Source organism: Pelecanus crispus, chromosome 2, assembly GCF_030463565.1.
Source record: "Pelecanus crispus isolate bPelCri1 chromosome 2, bPelCri1.pri, whole genome shotgun sequence".
In the NCBI taxonomy this organism is placed as follows: Eukaryota; Metazoa; Chordata; class Aves; order Pelecaniformes; family Pelecanidae; genus Pelecanus; species Pelecanus crispus.
The window spans coordinates 162,407,279-162,432,189 of NC_134644.1; the positions used below are offsets into that span (position 1 = coordinate 162,407,279).

The 24,911-nt window shown below is 46.6% G+C and overlaps 2 protein-coding genes across 2 annotated transcripts in view; one reads left to right on the forward strand and one right to left on the reverse strand.

The window, feature by feature from the left end:
• The window catches only part of LOC142593012 (ATPase family AAA domain-containing protein 2-like), a 31,037-nt gene extending 22,429 nt beyond the window's left edge, over window positions 1–8,608 (reverse strand). The window contains exons 1-8 of the mRNA XM_075706136.1: window positions 8,538–8,608; window positions 8,039–8,181; window positions 7,415–7,464; window positions 6,063–6,216; window positions 4,543–4,639; window positions 3,477–3,552; window positions 670–780; window positions 89–197 (exon numbers count right to left, since the gene is read on the reverse strand). Coding sequence (XP_075562251.1) covers window positions 89–197; window positions 670–780; window positions 3,477–3,552; window positions 4,543–4,639; window positions 6,063–6,216; window positions 7,415–7,464; window positions 8,039–8,130 — 689 coding nt within the window. The 5' untranslated portion in view covers window positions 8,131–8,181; window positions 8,538–8,608. The remainder of the gene's footprint in view (window positions 1–88; window positions 198–669; window positions 781–3,476; window positions 3,553–4,542; window positions 4,640–6,062; window positions 6,217–7,414; window positions 7,465–8,038; window positions 8,182–8,537) is intronic.
• Window positions 8,297–18,862, forward strand: LOC142592894 (protein N-terminal glutamine amidohydrolase-like). Its single transcript, XM_075705083.1, is given in 7 exon segments — window positions 8,297–8,303; window positions 8,569–8,747; window positions 9,718–9,768; window positions 11,656–11,760; window positions 11,762–11,808; window positions 12,145–12,269; window positions 18,729–18,862. Coding segments are annotated over 7 exon segments (648 nt in total).
• Window positions 18,863–24,911: the final 6,049 nt, after the last annotated feature.

Below are 24,911 nucleotides of genomic sequence, written 5' to 3' on the forward strand. Positions count from 1 at the left end.
CCAGTCCGACAACCTTTGAAAACATTATTCAGTAATGCGACTGACAGCACTATTGATAAATAAGAACTATCGCTAACCGTACACCAACCTTTTAGTTCTTTTGCAGCAAGAGCCTTGTGACTGAGCACTTCTAAATGAATCTCTCCGTCTGACAGGTGAAGACCGGCCCGAGAAATAGATCTTACGTTGTCTTGGTTCTGTTGAAAGCAAACAATTTGAAATAACATTACAAACAAGTGTAAGAGACAGCAGGATAGTGCAAGAGGCAGAAAATGTGACATGTGTCCCCTATCTCTAATTTCAGGGGAAGTTTCAAGTGATTTGGGGGAGGGGTGGATTTTTTTAATAAATCAGTACACAGCAGAAGTGAAAAAACACACACCTGCTTTTTAAGGACAACTGAAAACCACAAGAGTAAGATTATCAGGTCTGTTTAATTCCTGTTCCTTCAAGGGCACATAGGTCATTTTTTTACTGAAAACCAACAATAAGTATGGCAAATGGCAAGGAAATATAACGTGCACAGGATACATGCCTTTAATGACATTTACTTGCAGAATGAAGGCAAGAAATTTAAATAGAAGTTGAGTGTGTGTATATATTGTCATTAAAAAAAGTCACTTATATGCAAGAAACTGGCTCTTAAGAGAAACCGTGCATATAACCTACTTGTCAATGGAGCTTGATAGCGCTGAACGGTTTTCCTCTGTCGAAGGTCATAACGCTTTCGAGTGTCTTCACCGTCATTATCTTCTTTCTCTTCACTTTCTTCTGATGAAACTACCACACATCGACATAACATTAAACTGCTTAAGTACTGCTGCAAATTATATGCAATTCAAAACACACTACGCAGATGCCTATAGGTTTTACTATTACCTTCACGTTAGTGACACAATGGATCGGAAAACCTGCAAAAGCTTAAGAGCAATTTATGCAAGACACATTCCAGAAATTACAAAACACAGAGGAGCAGACATATATTGTTCTGGCCTTGGCGGAATTGCTGTGGGTGATTTCTCACCAGTCTTAGTAACACCAACTCTGTCATCTTGCTTAGCTAAGATGCAGCTCCTATGAAAACCACTCTTTCAGAAAGTAATTTCTGGTTATTTTGCGACAGCGTTTCAAGGAAATGTTTTGAATGCTCTGCAGTGGTAAGACTAAGCATGGTCATCTAGCTCCAAGTCCTAGCTCTGCCACAGATTACATGAGCAACAATGGGCAAGTCACAGCTTTGAACTTCCCCAGTCAGAAAATGATGTCAAATGCATACAGTTGATGCCACTAGCTTCTGCAAAGTAACTTAAAGTTTTTGCACAAAAGTTGCTAAGAATGCAAAAACCAGAGCATGATTATCTAGCAGGTTCTTCATAATACCCTCTCACATTAATAGCTGGACACCAGGTGAGGAATGTGCGTGCTCTGTTCACCTACCTGCTCACTAAAATTAAGTCAATCGTATTCTTTGGAAAGCACCACCCTTTTCTTTCTTCCCCCCAAAAGGTCACACTGCTTTCTGAATGCAAGATGAGTTACACAAGATAGGCAGACAGCACATGGAAACCTGAAAAATTATTTCGGCATCACTACCATCCTCAGTCCTTGGTACTCCAACACTCCTGCCACAGAGGCGTGAATTTCTCTGCTTTTCTGCTCCGCTAGTCCTTCCCCTTGCTCCACTCATCTTCTTTACACCAACACTGACACACTTGCCCCACTCCTTCCTGGCATGCTTCCCATTACAAAAGTCTATTTTAGTTTTTTCCTAATTTAAAATGCCAGAGTTTTCACTTTCACCACCAATGTATCGCCCCGTACTCTTATTTCCCATTCAACACACTATTTCTAATTCTTTTCTACAAGTCTCTCCTGCCTAACACCATGAGAGCCACCCAATGGAACCAAGCCATATAGTTCCTCCCTCTCGACTGCCAATGCCTTGTATTAAAGCTGCTCTTATTAAGGCCTCGAGCTGATATTCTCCTAACTAGATCTCCAAATGATGAGGTAGCTGTCCTTCTCCCTTACCAGCCAAATAGCCCCTGGCACACTTGATCATGTTTCTTTCTGTTAATGCCTTGCCCTGCCTTGGTTTCTTTAGGTCTCTGGCTGGGCTCCTCCTGCGGCTCCAGGTGTTCTCTGGCTGCTCTGCGAGGAGCTCTGATCACCAAGGCGCACACCTGGGAGCCACAGGCTAGGTCTCAACTAACAACAGGCCTAAAACCAGGCCACAGACTGTTCTCTGGCCTGTTCACGGTTAGGAACAAGATCACCCCAGCGCACATTAACACCTGGACATCTAGCTCGACCCCTTTTGTAGGCCTCCACTGCCAGTGGTCAAGCCTTTCACAGTCTGTGTAACACGCCCAAGATGCTGCCCTCGCTGGGTATGGCGTACATCATCTCTCATGCTCCCCACAACTCATCCCAACGGGTTTCACGCGGGGACACTGGGGCTGATGGCTCTGCTGGGACAGCCCTGGGAGGGGCCCAGACAAGGAGGCTGCTCCTCCTTGATTTGAGGCCTTCATTTGGGTCCCTGCCTGCCATTGTGCACCCACCCCTGTGCTCCTCTGGCCTTGTGCAGATAGGACTTGGACGGGCTGATGGCCCTGGGATGAGCCTGGGAGTAGCACGGCAGGGTATTACTTGGGCTCCCCCTCCTGCCACGGGCTCTCCGAGCTCCCTTGGGGGTGTGCAGAGGAGGTCTGTCACAAAACCTAACACTGATCGGCTCAACTGCCGCCACATCCTTTTCTGTCCTTAGGCACAGTCTCACCCCCTGCTCTTCCATCCAGAAAGCTCCTCCAAGGATCAGTGGACTGACCGCCTTAATCACAACTATCATTCTCCTTAAAACCTTGAAGTTTTTCCCCCTCACTTCAAACATAAAGTTAATATGGCCTTTTACAATTTAACGTATTCCTCAAGTTATTTCCCACTGAGTACCGCGATGACAGCTCCTAATTACAGGCCCAGGCAGCAGCTTCCACTGACTACCTGCTAAACACAAAAATGAACAACGCTGTCTTCTCCCCTGCTCATCTTCACCCTCGGGAGCAGCTTTCCATACACATCTGGCAGCCTCCCTTACTTCCTGAAAACTCTTGCTGTGCTGCTCAAAACCGTGAAAACTGTCATGCTCCTGCTGTAGCGACACCACTCCTCCTCATTCTGAGTAATACCATCCACTTCTTTGTATTCCCACCTGTCCACAGCCATCTGTTGCCTTTTATCTTGTAAACATTTTGGAAAAGCACCAATTTTTTTTTTTTTTTCCTCTGAATACCTCTTCTGAGCTCACTACAGTACAGCCCTAGAGTCCGTGACTATGGCTTGTAATGCCAATAGCAATACAGATTTTTTTAACCGATGAAAAATACCCAGTAGTTCAGCTCGTCTCAATTGTTTAAGACAAAGCTTTTGGCTAGAGCACAGGAAAGAAAATTTAAAACAGAACCCAACTACGGTGCCACCTTGATTATCAGCTATTTCTTCGTCAGCTCTTTGGATTTCTTCCTCTCCTCGGGAGTACCTATCGAGGTTTTCCTAATGAAAACAAACAAGAAAGATCAGTCACAAATATGCAGAAAACCTGACGTGGGCATATTTGGTGCCCATGTAGTAACAGTATCAAGGCACTCCGTATACACAAAAGATTAAGGTACAGGAGGAGAGAATCGGAACATCATTCGGGCACCCAGGATTAGTAACAAGAATTTCTGCGCTAAAATAGGGCTTAGTACATGCGATAGTTAAATACTCATCCAGATACAAAACTGAGTGTCTCGATTAATCACAGGTTAATAATCCAAGAGTGTGGCAGAACCCAAGAAAAAACAACTCCTAGCAGACAAGAAAAAATTCATATGGGCATTTGAGAGATGCTATACAAAGTACTATGGACAATTCCGGTTTCATTCAAAAAAAAAAAAAAGAAATTCAGATCTAACCAAAAACCTGTGCAAGCAGGCTATGAAGATGTTTAAAAAATGAAGTGCCTGTCATTCAAAAAGACAGTGGAAGAACAATTTAATAAAGCAAAACTCAGACAGAGGAAATACGATTGCTGTATATAATTTTCACATAAGTTCCTCTAGGGACAGAGGGCTACTTAAGCTCAGAGGCAAGGCTGGCAGAACAACAAACACAGATAAAGCAGACATCAATGCATTCAGTTTTTAGTCCAATTTGAAGTGAAAACCCAAGCCCCAAAACCGCTGTTTGTAAACAGTGTCCACTCAAAAATCATAAGGCAATTCAGAAGGCACGGTATAAGACACGTATTTCAGCGTATCGCTGCTATTTCATGGCTTCTGAAGAAGGTATTTCCTCCACCCTTAGAGCATATCTATATATGCTTAATATAACATAACAGTAAGATGTTAAATTATAATTAGAGAGCAAAACCAAATGCTATTGTAGATGACGCTAGTCTTCGGAAGAAGTTATTTCAGCTAAATTAAAATTACAGCTCAATAATTTCCCTATGAGAAATACACTACTTATACAAAACCAGGAAAATAAATTAGTATCTACTTCTTCTGCATCCTGGAACACCCCAAGGTCTTCCATCATTCGCCGTCTACGCATCTTCTCCATGTCATCCATTTTTTGCAAGACTGCTTCTGCAGTACTAAGACAAAAAGTTGACATGTAAGAGCAAAGATAGGCAAGTACAAAAAGATAACAACATCTCAAACACTACACATAATCAGTAGGACATTTTAAAAAAGTATGCACAAAGCAAGAGTCATGGACAACTTTTTAAACACTACTTAAAAATTAGGTCAAATGTTCACTTTTTTTTAAAGAGATTTAAGAACAAGTGTTTGAGGATTTGCAAATATACACTGTTTTCAGGTTTATTTTCCCCTCTTGCTGAACACAGTAAAAAAATGTTGTAGTAGGAAAAAAAGAATTCTGAAGATCATAGTAAGATAACAGGAAGAACTATGGCAGTTTTTTATAACACTTAAGTTGCTCTGCATGATTGCATTAAGTCATTTTCAGTTCACAGCCTTCCTCAGACAACAGGTTGCTTATTCTTCTCTTAACTGTAATTTAAGTTTCATGCTGGTTTTCCATGACTTTATATGCTGGAATAAACATCCCACTGCTGTTACACTTTGCAAACCTTTCAGAAAACAATGTCAATTGGGGCTTCACAAAGAGAATTAAGCCATGGACAGACAGGCAGAAACACTAGGGCTACTTCACTTTGGCTGTATTCAACTTTCCTCGGTATCTTAACTCAAGCGAGCATTATAAAATTATTAGTAAGCATGGAAGACAAGTTAATTAAAAGTGAAGGCGCTTCTGACACTAAAAAAAATTGATTTACAGGGCAAGTTAAATCTACCGAAAGTCACAACGTAAAGCAGGTCTTTTGGTTCACAAGACAACACACAAACCCACCCAGCCCATACATAAAAGATCCTCTAGTACGAAGATCTCTCTGCAACTGGCAATCCCAAAACAAAGAGACCAGTGGCCACTTTAAACATTGGCTGTGCCCAAATTCTTTACACATGAAGCACCTTCCAAATACATCCTCCTGCACACACTCTCAGACCTGGAAGTCTGTTAACAGCCACAAGCACCTACTTCTGAAAAACTCGGGTTGAACACCTTGGCTGCGAAGTACAAAGGCCCACACCTTACAGAAGTCAATACACGAACAACAACTACAGGACATACCAGCGCAGGCAGAGGAGCAAGGAAGAGGAGCTACCTGATCAACGGCAACGGAATGTTAGCAGAGGTTGCCAACAACATCCTGCAAGTTCCGAGCCGGGCAACCCTGGTGGGACTCTACTATGGCGGGCACCTGCAGCACAGCACTTATCACAAGGACGTCGTGTATACAGAGGGGCATGTAGGGAAGTCTCAGCCTAACCGCTGAATGCATTTAGCTCTTGCTGCCAGGAATAACAATACCTTTTTCTGTTGTCAAAAGAAGAAGAAAGTCCCTAGCCAGTATTATGCCATAGCACAAAGGCTTGCTAATAAGGTTCATTTTAGTAGCTTTGCAAGATGATGAAAAAAAAACCACTTACTTTGTTATCAGTTTGTCAAACAAAACAGATTGATTTGTAGTGGTGTAACGACTTCGTCGAAGTCTGCAGCTTCGGCGGACCTCCAAATCCCCATTTGCTTCACGGACTTGTTCTGCAGCTTTTGCATCAGCTCTGCTCTTCAGCGTTCTGGTGACTAAAATGCATCCATATATAAAATATTTTGAGACAGAAGATGTGTTATTCCCTTTATTTCACCGTTACTCTAGTACAATGTAACAAAATCTGCAGGGGATTGATTTTTTCTTTAAATACTGAATTAGAACTTATTCTCATGACCACTGCATTCAACTTAAAATTACTTATGTTTAAACTACCTACTTACAAGCATGACTTGCACGACAACTTTTTAATAGACTGGAAAGCCAATCTGATGAAAACAAACACACAACTTTTGTTCCATGTAGGGGGCAAGTTTATTCCAGTTACTTCTTTCTGGAAAAGCGAAAACCAACAAATACCTCTCTCTAAGGTGTTTCTACTCCATTCATGTAAACTTGTATCTAATAGGTTTTTTAAAAAATTGTCTACGTGGGAAGTCTCTTCTTAAGATGCATGTTTTTAGTACGCTGTTTAAGCATGCATCACTTTCATTTTCTGCATCATGACGCAAAAGCTCTACAAGATAACAAATGTCTCAAGATAAACTCCTCAATACCAAACAACTCAAACACTTGCCTGCTTTAAACAGAGATCTGCCCAGTATTTACCACACAGCATCCTTTGCCACGGTTCCGTTACTTGCATCATTAAAACAGTCAGGAGAGGTCAGTGAGAAAGTAGTGCACAATTAGAACTTGAATTACCACACACAAAGTGCATTTCAGGCCTTCACCCTGCTGGGGTACTCAGCACGGCAATTCGGTTCCAAGGTAAATCGCTGAACTTCAGCGACACTTCCCCGTGTCAGTGGGTTTGTGCGCCTCATGACTGAATTCCTTTTCAACTCCCATATATTATAATACTGCAATATTCCCTCCTATTTGCAACAACGGTTTTCAATTAATTTGTGTCCTGCAGACTCCAGAAAATCCACGTCACAAAGAAACCTGAGCTAAGGAACAGATTCTCTAGTGCCTAAGAGCAGCCTAGAATTCACACTGCATTCTCCCCACGCCCAAAGGAATTGATAGCATATCCTCCTATTTGCACCTACCTCTTCTCATAAACCTCATAGGAAATTCACTGTCTTTGAGAGATCTGCTCTCACCACTGCACCTGATTTTGGCTGATGAGCTCAGAAGTTTTGGGGGCCAAGTTAAATGGAGTGACCAAAAGCAACCCTTCTCGGGAAACAGGCTAAAAAGGAATCCTCGGGAGTTACCACTACTTACCTTCTTTATATTCTTCTTCTTTTGGGTCTGATTTTGGCTTTGCCAACTGCCTACATTAAGAAAGAAGGCAGAGGAGAGAAGGGAGAAAAGAATTATTGTATAGAATTGTATAGACTATATAGGATAATATTGTATAGAATCACTGCATAGAACTATTGTATTGTATTGTATTGTATTGTATCGTATTGTTCCCCATCAAGACTAGGGAACCGACCAAGTTTATAATCCAGTGCTCCACATCATGCAAAGAAAAGCCTGTGGACCACACGGAGGATTCAGATCCCAAGTCTGCTGCGTACCACAGGCAGGCAGTTCTATAAGGACATAACTTTCATAACCTGCTAACCTTGAAGTCTCAACGGTGCAAACAACATCTCAGTAACTAAACTGGAGGAGAGATCTCAAAGGAGTTGGGAAAAGATGCTTGGTTTTTATACAAGCACAAGACTTTGACTAAGAAGAGTGATTCTAGTTCTAACGTACTGGCCCGGATATTAACGTAATCGTATTCCCCCACAGATTTTTGGCTGTAGATTTATCATGACATGACTCGTCGGGCATGCTTTCACTTTTCCTTTTAGTTCTAGGACTTGAACAGAGATTGGACACCTACAAATACAGTACCTCGTAAAGTGTCTTCGACTGACATTTTCACTTAATATTTCCATGCTTTTGTCAAAGCTAGAGTCTGAACAAGGCGGCATGTTTTTTCTCATTGATCTTAAACAGTGTCCATTGAAGCATTCAATTTTGCCAGCGGAAAATTCCTAGGGAAAGAAGAATGTATTTATCTGAACCGTGTATGTTAAGCTAAGAAGGAAATTCTCCCTCATTTACGCAAGTTTATTCTGGAACTCTCCTGACTTCATACTGGTGCAACTAATGGCAGGTAAGCCTTGAACCACTTCTGCACCAAGAAGTAGCTCTCAGAAAAAAAAAAAAAACAACCAACAAACCAACAAACCAGCTTTCAAAGCTAAAGCTCCCCTCCACCACGCTTTTCTTGTGGACAACTTAATATCCTTTGAAAAAATTACTGCGGCAAAGCCTTTCATATAAACTTTCATGGAAAAACAAAACCCTTTTATTTCAGAATTGGCTCAGAGGAGCAGTCAAGCTTGACCTTGCATGTCCTGGGATTCAAGTGTAGTTAGGAGAGTTTTGCTCCTACCTCCGTTCCATTTGGAAGGACATTCAAAGATTTCCTTCAGGAGGATGGCATTTATCCACGGGAAACCAAAGAGAACTCAAGCTTTGCGACTACACCAGGCGGCAGGACCAGTTCCCTTTGGAAGAATTTTACGCTGTTTTCATCTCCAACGACAGGAGGATGGTGAGTGCCTGAGGCGCCATCCCCGTGCGGCTTTGGCGAGTCGGGGCTGCGGGGACGGCGGCCCAGGGCGGGGGAGGTGGGGGACCAGGCCCTTAGGCCGCGGCCCGACACAGGTGAGATGGGGGCCTGGGAGCTTTAGCCACGGCCCGACGCAGGCGAGATGGGGGCCCGGGAGCTTTAGCCATGGCCCGACGCGGGCGAGATGGGACCCGGGAGCTTTAGCCACGGCCCGACGCAGGCGAGATGGGACCCGGGAGCTTTAGCCACGGCCCGACGCAGGCGAGATGGGGGCCCGGGAGCTTTAGCCACGGCCCGACGCAGGCGAGCCGGGGGCCCGGGAGCTTTAGCCACGGCCCGACGCGGGCGAGCCAGGGCCCCGGGTGCTTTGGCCGCGGCCCGACACGGGCGAGCCGGGGCCCGGGTGCTTTGGCCGCGGCCCGACGCGGGCCAGCCGGGGGCCCGGGTGCTTTGGCTGCGGCCCGACGCGGGCGAGCCGGGGGCCCGGGTGCTTTGGCCGCGGCCCGACGCGGGCGAGCCGGGGGCCCAGGCCTTTAGACCGCAGCCCCCCAGGCCTTTAGACCGCAGCCCCCCCTGTAAGGGAGATGTGGTCCAAAACCCTCTTGCCGCTCGTTTTGGCTCAGAGGCGTGCAAACCACACCATGTAAGGTCTTTCAGTTATCTGATGCATTCAGGACCATGGGAAGAGGCACAATGTCCCTGTGAGCTGTGGGGGAATTCTTCCCTGGAATCTGTCAGTTTAGGAGAACGGTGACGTTCTGTGGCCCAGGATAGCGTCTCCAACTTCATGCTCCTGAAAGATAGAAACTAGAGAAAATTTTCTGACCGCAGCACAGATGTAAGCGGATAAAGTGAACAGGTTAGCAAAGAACTAACAAGTTAACCCCAAATTAATCTGTATTAATCTGAAAGGTTTTATTAACTTCAGGTTTATTCACTTTGTAACTTTCAGATTCCGCTCTGGAAGCAGAAATCGGGACAGGGAGATGAGCCTGTTGTCTGGGTAAGGCATTCCATTCTCTCTCAGTAATCCTGGGTGCGTGCTTCTGTAGTTGGTATCTGCAGGATCAGAGGTGGGCAGTGTCAGCCATCTTTACTGTAACAAACTGTTCCATCTGAACATCAGGAAACGCTTTTTACTGTGAGGGCGATGGAGCGCGGGAGCGGGTTGCCCAGAGAGACTGTGGAGTCTCCATCCTTGGAGATATTTAGAAGCCGTCCGGACTTGGTCCCGGTGAGCTGGCTCTGGATGCCCCTGCTCGAGCAGGGGGGGCTGGATCAGATGACCTCCAGAGGTCCCTTGCAACCTCAAGTATTCTATAGTTTTGTATTAAAATTTAGTATTCCTTTACACCAGATTAATAAAGAGCCTAAATCTGGTGCTCTTTTTACCATTCAGTAAAATGTACAGGTGACAAACATTGGCCAGAGTACATAGCAGATTTGTGAAGATTGCCATCTGGATATTGTTGAGGCTACCAGCTTTGTAGAATTTGAAGTAGATGTCTGTACTTGTAAGAAGCAGGTGTGTGAAAATATCCATGTAGGCCTGACAGAGGGTAGAAAAATATAAGCATTATCTGTATTCAGGTGTCAGCAATTAAACTGACCCATAAATGGTAGCTTTGGAGTGTCATTTGATCAATGAATGCAATTCAGTGATTGCTACAAACCACTACAAGGTGGGGGTTTTTTTCAAATATGTATCGTTACAGAGTTCTTTCAGTTATCTGGCTCTGGGAAAAAACCTCTATTTCTTGTGGCAATTTCTGTTCCTGAAACTCTGCAAAACAGTCTGCAGACTTCTGAAGTTCTGTGATTTCCAAATCATTCATTCGCTCCCCAGATATCGGCATATTTGTAGTACAAAAAGGGTTTAGTTTAAAAAGAGATCCAAGTGTTGTGAAGGTGATCTAAGAAGGAATAGGAGAGTCGAGAAAGGCCACCGCAGAATGCGGATTTCTCATAAAAACTCATGGATCAGAAGGTGTTTTGACTTTGATGTTTCAGTGGATCGTAGGCTATGTAAAGCTTGTAGTTAATTTTTCTTATACTCGGTAACGTATTCTTCTAAATACCGTAGCATATGGTTGTATGTGTATATCGGCCTGGCAAAATAGCTTGCCTAAGATCTTTTTCATTCCAATCCCTTTGTGGTAGGATTGTTTAATATTGAAAGTGTCAAAAGACAGTGCTTCAAACTCTTTTTGTGAGTGGATTTAATGTAAGCTTTAGTAAGCTGTTAACAGGTACCTTCAGTTACCTTGAAAAAGTGTGATCTAGTACCCACAGGCATTTTTTCCCAGGTTCAAGAGCTACTACAGGAATTTGTCTTACTCCTGCGTTCCTCTTGATCTGAGGCTGTTTGCTGCTTTTTCATTTGCATGCTGTTTTTTCAGCAGCTAAACGCTCGGCATTCAAATTCACAGGCCATGTTACTGCAACGGGTACCGCTTCTCTTATTAAGAGAGATCACTAGATAATGTTAATGTTAAGCTATGATCATATATTGTTGTGAGCTTTTATTTAGGACTGGGTCTAAGACAAAAATGCTGCTTCCACTCAACTTTTGTGTTTTGGTGTGGTTCACAAAAGAGATTTGCTATGTTCTTAGGAGTAGCATACACTTTAGTTTAGCTGTCCAGACTTAAATCAAAGGGCGCTGCAAAGGAATGGGGAGAATACCGAGACTTCTTGAAAGGTGAGGCGGGCATTAGGAAATCTCTCTCCTGGTGCCAGAAATGTTACAGGCTTAATACTTCAAGGACAGAAAGCAGGGTGTAGAGAAAGGCTCTGTAGCTTCTGCTTTTAGGAAGCATTCTTTCTTCACTGCCTTTGCCAGTTTCTCATTAACAGCTGTTTACCTAATGGCCCTTACCCTTCTTCCCAGGACTACCATGTTATCCTACTTCATGTTTCCAGCGGGGAGCAGAACTTCGTTTATGATCTTGACACAGTGTTGCCGTTTCCGTGTCCTTTTGACTTATACAGCGTCTCCGGAGGCCTTTAGGTTGGATGACAGCCTTCACCCAGAATTTCACAGGTGATGACCTAAGTACAAAGACCACAGATGTTATTTCATGAAATTAAAGTTGAAGTTTTCTTTGTGGATGCGTAGTGACAGAGGTTTTTTGCCATACTCCAGCAAAATAAATGCACTGTGTTATTTTTCTAAAGCTCTTTACCTTCGGCATCAACAGCCCTTTTCTTTCGTACTGTAGTTTCTTGTTAACTAGTTAAGTGCTTGGCACAATGTTGCTGACTCTATGTATTTCATGAAATTAATGCTCCTTGATGGGAGGAAAAGGCTCTTGTTCCAAGTGACTAATGTGGTATTGTATGCACGCATCTTTTGATACAATTTTGCATTACTGCTTAGGAAAATCAGAATGATTCGAGCAGGTTTGTACTTGAAGACATTTGCCTCGGACAGATCTCACATGAAAGATGCAAATGGAAAATGGCAGAAACCTCCTCCTTCATACCCTTGCATTGAAACGGCAGGTAAGCTGCCAGAGCTCCTTTATCCTGCTTACAGTGTTGAATGACATAGTCCAAGATGCACACAAGAAATGAATGTGCTTCCACAACCTGTGGCCAGAAGCACATCCAGCTAGTTGTCATGGTTTAACCCTGGCTGGCAACTAAGCCCCACGCCGCCCCTCACTCACTCCCCCCGTGGTGGGATGGGGGAGACAACTGGAAGGGTAAAAGTGAGAAAACGCGTGGGTTGAGATAGAGACAGTTTAATAGGTAAAGCAAAAGCCGCGCACGCAAGCAAAGCAAAACAAGGAATTCATTCACTACTTCCCAGCAGCAGGCAGGTGTTCAGCCATCTCCAGGAAAGCAGGGCTCCCTCACACATAATGGCTACTTGGAAAGACAAACACCATCACTCTGAACATGCCCCCCTTCCTCCTTCTTCCCCCAGCTTGATATGCTGAGCATGATGTCGTATGGTGTGGGATATCCCTTTGGTCAGTTGGGGTCAGCTGTCCCGGCTGTGTCCCCTCCCAGCTCCTTGCCCCAGCCTACTCGCTGGTGGGGTGGGGTGAGGAGCAGAAAAGGCCTTGACTCTGTGTAAGCACTGCTCAGCAAAAACAAAAACATCCCTGTGTCATCTACACTGTCCTCAGCACAAATCCAAAACATAGCCCCATACGAGCTACTATGAAGAAAATTAACTCTATCCCATCCAAAACCAGCACACTGGCTTATTATTTCATCTGGAGAAAGATAGGGCTATGAAGCATTTGGTACTTCCTTTTCTGAACACGTAAAGTCTAGCATGCCTCCTGGCATTTACCATTATCAAACATTAATTACTGAGCTTCATAAACTGAGCAGAGAATGAGAGGTAAGTAATACTTTTCTCTCCTTACAGGGGAGAAGCAGGGAACTGAAGCAAAGAGGCCAAGTAACTTGCCTGGGGCTCACAAAGTGAATTTTTAACACACTGATTATACCACACTTTAGCTGGCAGGTCCCATCCTGCCAGAGCAGGTTGTTTTGACAGGAGGAAGTTTTCAGGCTCCGCTCAGCGTGCTAGGTTTGCTTGCATGAGATGTTTGAGGTTTCTCTACCAGGTGGACAGACCTGAGGACCTTCAAGGCAAACTGGCAGGTCAGCAAATATTTCCCCAAGCCTTAAGCCTCTTTGAAGTGATAGTCTAGATAATGGCCTCTGGACCAAGCAGAGAGAGAAGTAAACACTTGTGATCTATTCTGTAGAGCTGCTTAAACCATTCTTATCACACAGCATTTCAGCTGCTTCTAACCATGTGTTTGGCAAGCTGGCTGACATTTGCCGTGTGTGTGTGTGTGTTCTCTCACTTTCTTCCCAGATGGAGAAAACTGTGGTGAAGTTTTGCTTTGAAAGAGTTTTCGTGTTATTGCTCTGCACATTTGGTTCTGTTGCTTTTTTAACAATGCAGTACTGCTATGTGTTTATGTTACAGGAGACAGGGTCAAAGAAACATGTGTTGTGTTTAGGTCCAAGTTTATGGTGGTTTGAAGTCGCTGGGAAGTTAATTCTCAGTCTTTGCTCTGGCTTCTAAGGAAGCTTGGGGTTTCACACTAGAGTAGAAATGAATTACAAATGTGGGCAGGAGCACAGATGTAGCCTTCATTGTGAAGCTTTAGGTGTTTTCTAGACAATCCAAGAATAAATTCTCTGTCTTTGTCCTTAGCTCCAGTAAAGGTTTATACAAAGGTGGTGTAGCAAGTGGAGAATGCCTGGACTGCAGTGGATGGTTCACTGTTAGCTGGAGCCTCCTAGGTGCTGAAGCCCTTTATTCTTGTGATAGCTGAGAGCTAATGAAAGTGGGAGGAATGTATATCAGGCCAGACCAGGAAGGTGAAAACTTCTACTCCAATCAAAATAGTAGAAAACCTTACTTGCAGACAGTAAGTTACAGAATGCCTCAAACAGTTGCACATGTGTACAGGTGCCTCTGGCTGTGGGGAATGACTCTCTAGCTGCAAACCCTTGTAACTCTCCCCTTATCTGTCTTGCCTGACCAAGCTTTACCTCACTGATGCGCAGCAGCCACATGGTCTCAAGCAACCTCCAGATTGCCTCTGTGATGTTAAGAGATAGTGAAAGACACACAGATCTTCAATTTCTCCCATGCTTTATTTCTTTGCTCTGTACCTTGCCATGCTGAAAGGAACATCCATAGGTCATCCAGTCCAACCCCTGCTCAAAACAGGGGTTCCTTAGGGCTCTGTCCAGTCTCACCTTGAACACCTCCAGGGATGGAGATTCCACCATCTCTCTGGGCAGTCTGTTCCAATATTTGACCACTGTCATGGTTTTAAAAAAAAAAAAAAAAAAATTCCTCATACCTCATTGGAATTTCCCATGTTCCAACTTCCATTCTTGGCTTCTTGTCCTGTTGCCAGGCTCTTCCGAGAAGGCTCTGGCTCCATCTTGTCTGTGTCCTCTGATCAGGTAGACGTAGACAGCAGAGAGATCTCCCCTGCATCTTCTGGGCTTAAGACTGAACAGGCCCAGTTCTCTCAGCCTCTCATTGAATGTCATGTTGTCCCGCCCCAACCAACGTGATGTTCCTCTTCTGGGCTCACTCCAGTATGTCATTGTTTTGGGGTTTTTTTGTACTGAGGAGCCCCAGACTGGACACAGTCTTCCAGCTCTGGGCTGATGTGCGCTGGTCTCCTGGTCAGCTGGCTGAATGTTGCAGATGAAAGGAACTGGTTACCCTGCACCCACGGGAGGTGGAAGGTCATTCACTAGGTAGCTTCAAGACCTGCATCAGAACAAGAACAGATTGTAACAGATCTAGGATGTTTAGTTCAAGTTGTCTTTCATTCGGTACCACTTTCTCCAGCTTTGTTTTTTGTCTTCCCTGTATTCACTTGAGGTATCTTACAATGATGCGTGCTTCAACGTGCACAATGCTGTAAGTCAGCGAGGGCTCTGGGTTTAACTGTGGTGGAACAATCACGTGCTTTAACTTTCCGCTGACTCGAAGCCCTATGCTTCAGTGACGCAATTCCGTAGATGGGCACGTGTCCTGCAGGCCAACATACAGGGTTAGAAAACAATGCTGTCAACAAGTGGAACTGTTAATTCCCCTCCTTTAGAGACTGGTAAAGTAATTTTAAACTTGATGGAAAACTGGGTGGCAGACCTTTTGTTATCATGAAAGAGCTTGGGGCATTAATGTTCCACTGCAGATAACTGTTTTCTCCCTGTTGTTTCACTTAGACAAGAGTACTCTGCTTTCCATGTTAATTTGCCTTTGCGCAAGATTAAATTGCTTACATGGTTAATGTTAGAGGTGACTGCTGCTCTTGACCATGTATAAATGTTATATAAAGGGTGCTCCTCCTTGCTTTTGTGGAGCAATCGTCGTGGTTTGTCAACTGTAGCATCCAGATGTCTCTTCTGTAGAGAACTGTGGACACCTACACAAGTCTGTGAGGAGCCCAACCTTCTAAGTATTCTAGGTGCCCCCAAGGCTAGGCAGCAGCAGAGCTGATCTTGGAGGCTTTGTTTCACACTTGCTCACCTCCAGCAGCCATCATTACGCAGAGATAGTCCAAGGTCTGTGAGCCAAGGCGAGGCTTGGCTGAAACATTGCTTTCTAACTACTGTTGGCAGAAGCCACGAGTATGGCTAACAATGCCATCTGATAGCGCATGGCCTTTTATTTTATCCCTGCTTGGGGCAAAAGTGTCAGACTTGATTAAAAAAATAAAATTATGCAGGAATCCCAGAATGCGCCAGCTAGGTCTCATTGACAGTGTGTGCGTAACAAAGTGGGTTTCATCGAAGAGGAAGCATTGGCTGTGAGCATGCACAAAAGCAAGCTTGTATAATAGCCACAGCACCTGAGGAGGACTGCAAGTGGAATGTAAATCTTTAAAAAAAAAAAAAAAAAAAAAATATTCTGCTGCTCTTGACCATGTATAAATGCTACATAAAGGGTGCTCCTCCTTGCTTTTGTGGAGAAATCGTCATGGTTTGTCAACTGCAGCATCCAGATGTCTCTTCTGTAAATTCTGCTGTTTGTCACTCTTCCTCTGCTTCAGGAAGAGGACTTTGTGGTTTTCTCACGCATTTTTGCTGAGCTGTTTCCTAAAGCTGCAAGGTGTACCATAACATGCATGGCATTCAGATACAGCCCATGAGTTAAGAAGAGTGGCACAGAGAAGACTGTTAGCTCCTGAATTGAATACAAGGGGAGAGATCTCACTAGGTTTTTTCCTGTGGATAGCTCTCATACTGCTTCAGTGCCAGCTGCTGACCAGTTCTTAGACCATCCGCTCTTCACAGGAATATTCCCGTTTGCTTCGCTGAAACAATTTTTCCTTTCATTAAACTTCTCTGATGGACTGTGTTATGCTCTGCCCCGATCCTTCTGAATTTCAGAGAGTATTTCACTTCCTACAGACATTGTGACAGCAACTTCCAAGCTGTTAGCAGCAGCAGCAGCTGTGTTTGTAACTCTACTGGAAGAATGCCCTTTGGGCTTCTTCACCATTCACAGAACAGTTTTATGAAATTCTCATTCTGCTATGCTCGGTGCACATAAAGCAGGGAATTCTTTATCTTTCAAATCTTGAACTAGATGAAGAATCACATTAATTTTACAACAAAAGCATCTGGGAGGAGAAGACAAGTTGGGAACTGGAAAACAGGCTTACCAGCCTACCAGCAAGCAAGAGCTGTTAGCCACTACTAACTGTTCTTGAGCTACACAGCAAATTGCTGGGCTTGTGCCGTTTTAAATCCCCACATAGTCAGGCAGAAATTGGCCCTGTTCTGCCAGACTCACTTCAGCAGTAGGAAGATGCTTGGCTGGACGTAAGGATTTTCAACGTGCAGAGCCCGAACAGGCTAATGCGAAAAGGATGAGGGGCCAGACCTCGGAAGTGCTGAGAGCTGGGCTTGGGCAAATCACAAAGCTGTGCCACGGTGTAGGTGTGGTGCAACCAGAGGGCTTTGGGGGCTGGATTACGGCTGGGACTGCTGGGTCTGGTATTCCCAAACACCATCTTCCCTTCCTCGTATGACGCTGTCCATAACGGTAAGCCTAATTGCACAGGCTTTTTGCAGCTGAAGCAAACTCCATTCTATGGATTTTATAATCCATTCATCAGAGCCCACTCTTGTTTGGTTCTTAATCCTTAAATGCGCACGTGAATCATCCATATTAAAATAAATACTTAAATACAGCATGAAAGCTATAACAGTAAATCCAATGGCTCTCCCACTCTGTTCTTTAAACTCATTCTCTTCCTGTTTTCTTTTAATGGGCATTTAAAAAGATGATTTGCACAGATGGTCAGTGAGAACATAAAACAACAAGCCCATGGATGTTTGCAGTCAGAGCTGAATAGGCTGAGGAATTGGGAACCTCTGATCAGCACGGTGCTGAGTCAGCAAAGCTCGTACCCAGCCAGCTCCAGAAAAAGGATGTACAAGGCACCTGAACCCAAAACTGCACACCCGCACTTCCCACTGAGCTCTCTGGGATCCACAAACGGGACAGAATGGTTTCTACCTCTCCCGTGGGGGTCAGAGCAGATCACGCTCCTGGCAAAGAGCAGTCACGGTTACTCTTCTCTTGAAACTAGGGCAGTTAACCTTTTCCCCCTCTGACTTCATTCCGTGGTTCAGGATGCAAAAATAAAAAGTGTTTGTCCCTAGATTTGTGCCCTTCTCTGCCTGAGCATCCCTCTAGGCTACGGGCTGGGTTACGTCAGGCATTTCCTCCGGTCTCCATATTCTGGCCTTGCAGCGGGCCGGGCCACGTACAGCAAGGACAAAGTTTGGGGCTGGAGGGAAAGCAAATACGGAGCAAATACTGCGGTCTGGGGAGTAACAAAGCATAGGTTTGCCAAGGGGCAAATCGCTTCCGAGAGACACAAAGCAACTTCCAATTCTGACTGCTGCTCTCATCCAGCTCCTCTGTAGCCAGTGCAAGAGCTGACTCAGTTGACTTTGGTTCAGAACTTAATGGGGGAATATCTCCCTGCTTTTGAGTAATCAGATTTGTGTGAATGCAGGAAGGCTACAAGCACCTGTTGCGCTGCAGTTCCTCGTGCTGGTTGTTATTTGCACTTCAGTTCTCTGATGCTACTCGACCCTTCTAGGCTGCTGTTGCAGGGAAAAATCTTATTCTTTCCCACACATACTAATTTCTAATGACTAAGGATGCTTACTGATCCGGTAATCTGATTATTGCTGTGGGCAGAGAGAGGGATCGGAGCAAAAGCAGTATTTCAGAGACTGGAAATAGATGTTTTCATAGCACCGTACAATTTGCAGAATCTTGCCAGACTGCTGCTTGTCAAGTGTGCTGTGAACTCTTCGCTATTTTGAACCGAACTGTTGGAGGGGGTTTTGGGGGCATTTTCTTGATAGATGTATACCTGTGCCACAGAAGCTGCATCAGGAACTTAAATTTATTTCTCTTTTCTGGTCCTTTTTTAGACTCCAAGATGAACTTGGATGATTTCATCAGTATGAATCCCAAAGTGGGATGGGGCTCAGTGTTTCCCCTTCCGGACTTTGTACATCGATTTGGCAGACAGACTGATTACAGCTGTTCCTTGGAAGGACAGTGAAGTGAACAAAGAAGTTCTCCCCGCTTCTGTTTTGAGTGGGTGTGTTTTGTTTTGCTGCTCATACATTGTATTTACAGTTCACATTTCTTTACATGGAATAAGTATTTGGGGGAATAGAATACCCAATCAGAAATATCATGAACTGAATAAAAACTTTTGATTATGTAAGAATGAACTTGGTTTTTAATATATCAAATCAAAGGCATCAAACCGTAAGCATATTAGTTCTCCATCTACTGTGACCCAAACTGAAAAGAGCATTTGCATGCTGTAAGAAAAGCTTTTGGAAAAATAATATGCATAAAATGCTGAACACAGAAAAAGGGGAAATGAGACTATATTGAAAACTGCATCACTTACTTACAAGTCACTGACAGCTTGGAGGCAAACCGTCTTGGACATTTATGGATCAGCGACCCCACATCTAAAGCACAAGGAGAGGGAATATTGACCATCAAGACACACAAGAGAACAGCACGTCCATGCACTCAGGTAGAAATGTTCAGAACCTTCCCCCACGCCATGACCCCAAAACTGTTATCACACAGGACTTTAATAAGCAGACACGGAAAAGATCATTCTGAACATTTTGCAACAGGCTCGGGATTTCTAAAAATTAGAAAACATAAAAATACTGGATTTGACACTGTGGAATTCTTGACTAGACCTCAGCTTGACAGGTAAAGAGAAACTGATCACCAAAGTAAAGATTAGCCGTAGCCCACCTACAAGTGACTGTGCCTTGGCTGTATTTATTATGTGCAAACAGATGAATTAGACCCCGTTTATACGCACTTGGTGCTTTACAAGTTCCAGTTTCATAAAGCTGGAAAAAATCCTGAACTCCAACTTGAGAAGACAATCTGACTTCAAAGATACATGACTATTCTTTAAGTTAAGACTCTTCTGAAGTCACATCCAAACAAAAGGGTCACCACTGTCAATCATAAGTAGATGAAAACAACCACCAAAATTTAATCCTTTCCCTCAGACTACAGAGAAACAAACCGGGGAGAGCTCAAGGATAGCAATAAGACCAAGTAAAATGCTACAGAGCGCTCAGCAAAGCAAAAGCCACAAGAAACGGTCTTTTCGGTACATTAGGAACACAATGAATCCTAACAACAGTACAAAGTCCATTATTTGATAGAAATTCTTCAGTACCGAGAAATCTACAGAAGCCAGAACTGTTCAATACACAGCTCTAACAGTCTCCAGTGATACACTGGTACGCAGTGACAAATACTGTCAAGTCCAATAATAACCAAGAGTGATAAATGACAGCAATTCAGGCTAGCCACCAGCACACTGGATCCAGCTACAGCACGGCCAGGTCATCAAGGGTGTTGCAAGAGAGGAAATAATCCAGAAGAGAGTCCTACGAAACATTAAGAGAGCACAGGAGTATGCCTCACACAGAAAAGCTCCCCCTCAAACTGCTGTGCTTTACAAAGACAAGTTTGGGGACAATCACAGTATACACACACATTCCCCAAATGCGATAGCAGAGGGCTTTTCCGTCTAGCAAAGGTAAAAGAGCCACTAGCCTGAAGTTAAAAGCAAATCATTTCAGTTACAAAAAATGGCATCTACTTCTAATCGGCTTAGGGGAATTCATTTACCACCACAAGTGAAATAGACTGCCTGGCTGGCAATATTTAAAGACAGCAACAAAAGGGTTTTCTAGAGGATGCGTGCTCGCTCAAAGAGGTCCCAATTCAGGGCACTCCTATAGTTTGCATCATGCAGGTTGTTCTAAACAGGGTTCCTCTAAGTATCCACAAGCTTTCTTTTTTTGCCCGAAATCCTCCTAAGCAAAAACAAACAAGCACCAGACTGCTGGTCAAAACCAACAGCACCGCTTTTCAAATCCCTCTCTCATTCCTCCGTTTAAGGGACTATTTGTTTTCACGTAACGAGTTTCGTAACAAAATCCACTTTTTATTTATACAACGTTTATATGCACTTTGACATCCCCAACGTGCTCTCTGCACATCTCCCTCTTACAAATAAGTGGCATCTATCCCAGCTTGCAGACCAAGAGACAGCTCAGCCTTCGCTGTTCTACGTGACGCTTTGTGCAAAGTCAACTTCGCCACCCTCCAGCTGCCTAGTTAACCTACCAGCAAGCCCGAGCAGCAGCTCACAAATAAAGCACAAGTACCTACCAGATAGCCTTCACTCCTGCAGATACTCTGAGCCCTTTTAGGGATCCAGAACTGCCTCCGTTACGCGGTTTATGGAAGTCGGTGTCGATCTCCAGTGCCGCACATCCTGATCTAGGGGAGAGCCGAGCGTCAGAAGGCACCCCAAGACCCCGGCACCCCCAGAAGAGTAAACCAGACATCCTCCCCAACTTTGCCTGCGCATACACCACCGTACGGCTCCTCCACGCTCGCCCCCGCGCTGCAACGCCGCGGGATGCGAGACAACTCCGGAGCCAGAACTTCATGGCTCGCTGGCTGCCGTCAGCCTGTCCCTCAGTCCGTCAGCCCGAGCGCCAGCAGCCCGGGGACACCGGGGGGGAGCTCGCCGGCTCCTCCGGGCGCACCGGCATTCAACTTCTCGACTCCGCGACCGACCAGCCACACCGATCGTCCCCGCCCTGCGGCGAGCAAAGCCGCGCACAGGCTCCCGGCGTCACGGCTGGCACCGGGCGGAGGACGGAAGCACGGCGACAGGACACGGCCCTCGGACCCGCAGGGGCTCGACCCCGCCGCGGGCCGGGCAGCGGGGGGCGCGCAGCGGCCCGCTTCCAAGTTACGCCCCGGCGCTCCCCCCGCCCGGCCTCCCCCCGCCCGCCCGCGGCCCCGCCGCCCCCGGCAGCCGATGCCCCCCGGCCGCGGGGACAGCGCCGGCCGCTCGCCCGCCGCCGCCAGACAATGGGGAGGCGGGCGGGGCGCGGCCGGCCCACCGCGCCCACCCCGCGGGCGGCAGCGGGGCGGCCGCCCCCGCCGGGCCCGGCTCGGCCCGCCCGCCCCCGCCGGCCGGGAGCCGCCCTCGCCCCGGGGAGGCGCGGGGCGCCGGGCGCGCCGGCGCTGCCCCGTCCCCGCCGGGAGAGCACCTGGCCCGCTCCCCGGGGGGCAGCGGGGGCGGGCGGGGGGCACGCCTCCCCGGGGGGGTCGCCCGCCCGCCTCCCGGCGCCGAGAGCCCCTCTCCGCCCGCGCCAGAGGCGGCGGGAGACGCGAGCCCCTACCTGACGGCGCGGCGCCGCTCCGCCTCGCCCCCTCAGCCCGCGCCCGCGCCCGCGCCGCCCGCCGCCTGCCGCCTTCGCTCACGGCCGCGCCGCCATCTTGCGCTTCGCAAACTACTGCACTTCTTTTGGGGCGGGGGGGCGGCGGGTGAGCCGGGAACTCCCAACGCCGCCGGCCGCCCGGGCCCTCGCCTCGCCGCCGCCCGCAGCGCCCACTCGCATCCTCCCGGCGCCTCGCTGCCCCGGGGCGGGTGCGCGGGGAGGCCGGGCAGCGGCGGCCGGTGCCTCAGCCTCCCTGGCAGGGAGCGGGGGCGGAGCCGCTCCGCCGCCGCCCCGCCCGTCAGGCGGCGGACACCCGCCGGAGGGCGGCCCGGCCCCGCCGAGGCAGCGGCCGGCCGCGGGGGGCTGCCCCGGCGCCGCAGCCCGGGGGCCGCCGGCGCCTCCTCGCCCCTCGGCCAGGCGAGCTGCCGGCGCGCAGCGGCCGCGGCACGGAGACGCGGGGGCGGCGGGCCGGGAGCGCCGGCGGGCCGGGAGCGCCGGCGGGCAGCGGCGCCCGCACAGCCCGCTCCTCCGCCCACAGAGCCGGGCTCCGCGACAGAGCCGCTCCTCCGCCCACAGAGCCGGGCTCCGCGACAGAGCCCCCCGCCACGCAGCCAGGCGGGCGCGGAGGACGGCGGCGTCTCCAGCCGCGCCAGGGCTTCTCCTCCGACGCCAGCCCCGAGTTTCCCCTCGGGCGCCCCGAGCTGTCGCCGAGGGAGGACGTTGCCGCGGGGTCCAGAGCCCCAAACCGGCGGCGAGGGAGCACAGAAGGGACGGCTCTGAGGGAAAATACCAACCCCCGCCCCCTTTTTTTTAGTAGCTACAGAACTTGGAGAAAGGGGACCTCTCCCTTTGGTACCTACCCAGGTACTGTAGGCAATATTTACTTCTAACTCCCACTGCGTACTACTTAAAAATGTTGCGTTTTCGACACACTGTTTCTGTCATCACTGCTTGCGTTTTGGTTCAGACACCATCAGACGACTGGATTCCCTGAGAGAGGCGTGTAAAGATGCGGCTTGTGGGAGCTGTTAGGAGTTAACCGTTAGCAGTTGGTCATGGAAGATCAAGACTTACAGAGCTGTAACGAAGAAGCCCCCAAACCCCTAGAGGTGCAGCGTCCTGTGGAGACCAGTGACAGCAAGGAGTTCGACCAGCGCTTTGAAGAGCAAAAGTCGATCCCAGGAATGCCTCTGGTTCCACACTGCCGCTCTGGTTCAGTTTTTCAGTCAGCCATCTTGGGCAACGCGGTCACCAAACCACCCCCACCGTCCCCTCGAAAATGGGTAAGAGCAGCCAAGGGGGAGATCAAGGACGTTAAGTCCTGTATTCCATTCTAATACACATTAAAATGTGAATTTTCGGTACAACTTTTCGTCCTCCTCCTGGCCTTTGCCATATCACCAATACACCAAGCGCGGAGTAAGCTGCTCACGTGCAGTTCTTATTCCAAAGTCCTAAGACGCATGCTGGGTTTTAGGTGTAAGGTGGTTAATGATCAAAATGATTCTGTGACTAAACTGGAGCAGACAAAACCCCCTAAAAGGATGATTCATTTTTTTATTAATACCCATCCAAACAATACAGAGAAAAGAAAAAATTCTGCATAGTACACAACTGTTTGGACAAACACTAGAAAGAAACAGAAACAGAAAACAAACATACATAAGAAACAAACCACACACAGAGGGATTGCACAGTTGGGCATTCAGCATCACCAGACACTGTGTATGTGAGGTGACATAACACAACAGCAGCGTATCGTGCCACACATTTTATTGCAACTCATATAAAATTTTATTCTCATAAAACTAAACTTCGCCTATCTTATTCTCAGCTTTTTAAAAATAACTATCAAATTAACTGAGAGACAGTTGCTGCTTTGAAGAGGCATACATCTTCAAAACGGGGCATCGCTTTGCTTTGATATATTTAATATATTGAAAGGGCTAAACCTCTGACAATACCTGACTCAGATAGTTTTAGTTATCTGCTGAGACAGATATTTCGAAGAATGTGACTCCTTGTCTGGCACGATTAAAACAGACCCTGAGCAAGCGTGTTAGGCTTCCTGTGTAAAACACTGATAACATAGACTCAGGACCCCCGTGCTGAGATAAGCACTCAGGGAGCTGGTCTCCTAGCATTCCAAGGCCAAAGGACTGATGAGCTAATTCGAATGACCATAAATGGACAAAGGAAGCCCAAAAGTTCAACTAGCGGACAAGTGAAGAAGACTATTGGAGACCACCAGAGGACCCCTGAAGACCACCAAAGAGGATGACTACGCCTGCGGATTAGACATTTGCATATGTTAATGAGTTCCAAGAAATCTCATGTTTTTGTAGATGAATTCCCAGAAATCATATGAATATGGATAACTTGATAGTATAAAATCTCTGGAAGTTTGCCAAATTGTTGGAGCACTCATGGTGGAACGATCCCCAGTGCTGCCCAGCGCTGTAATAAAGAATGCCTGCTTAATAGTAACTTTGTTGCTATTGAGTTTTATTTTGGGAACTTTCTGAAGACTCCGTTTCCTCTTGAGGAGAGCTTCGGACTTTGAAGAATAGTATCTGCGAGTTTTTGTATCAATATCACCAAAAATATATTCACTTTTTTGTAATAAACACATATATTTCTCTCCAGGTAACTAGGAAACTATGTACAATTTAATTCAACTACAAGCCCCCTGACCCGCAACTAACAATTTATATTAAAATGCAATTCTCCAGTATCAACAAGATTGTCATTATTACAAGCAAGACTCAACTTTGCCTTGGAAAGTTACAGTAGTAAACCTTGCTTTGTTTCAAG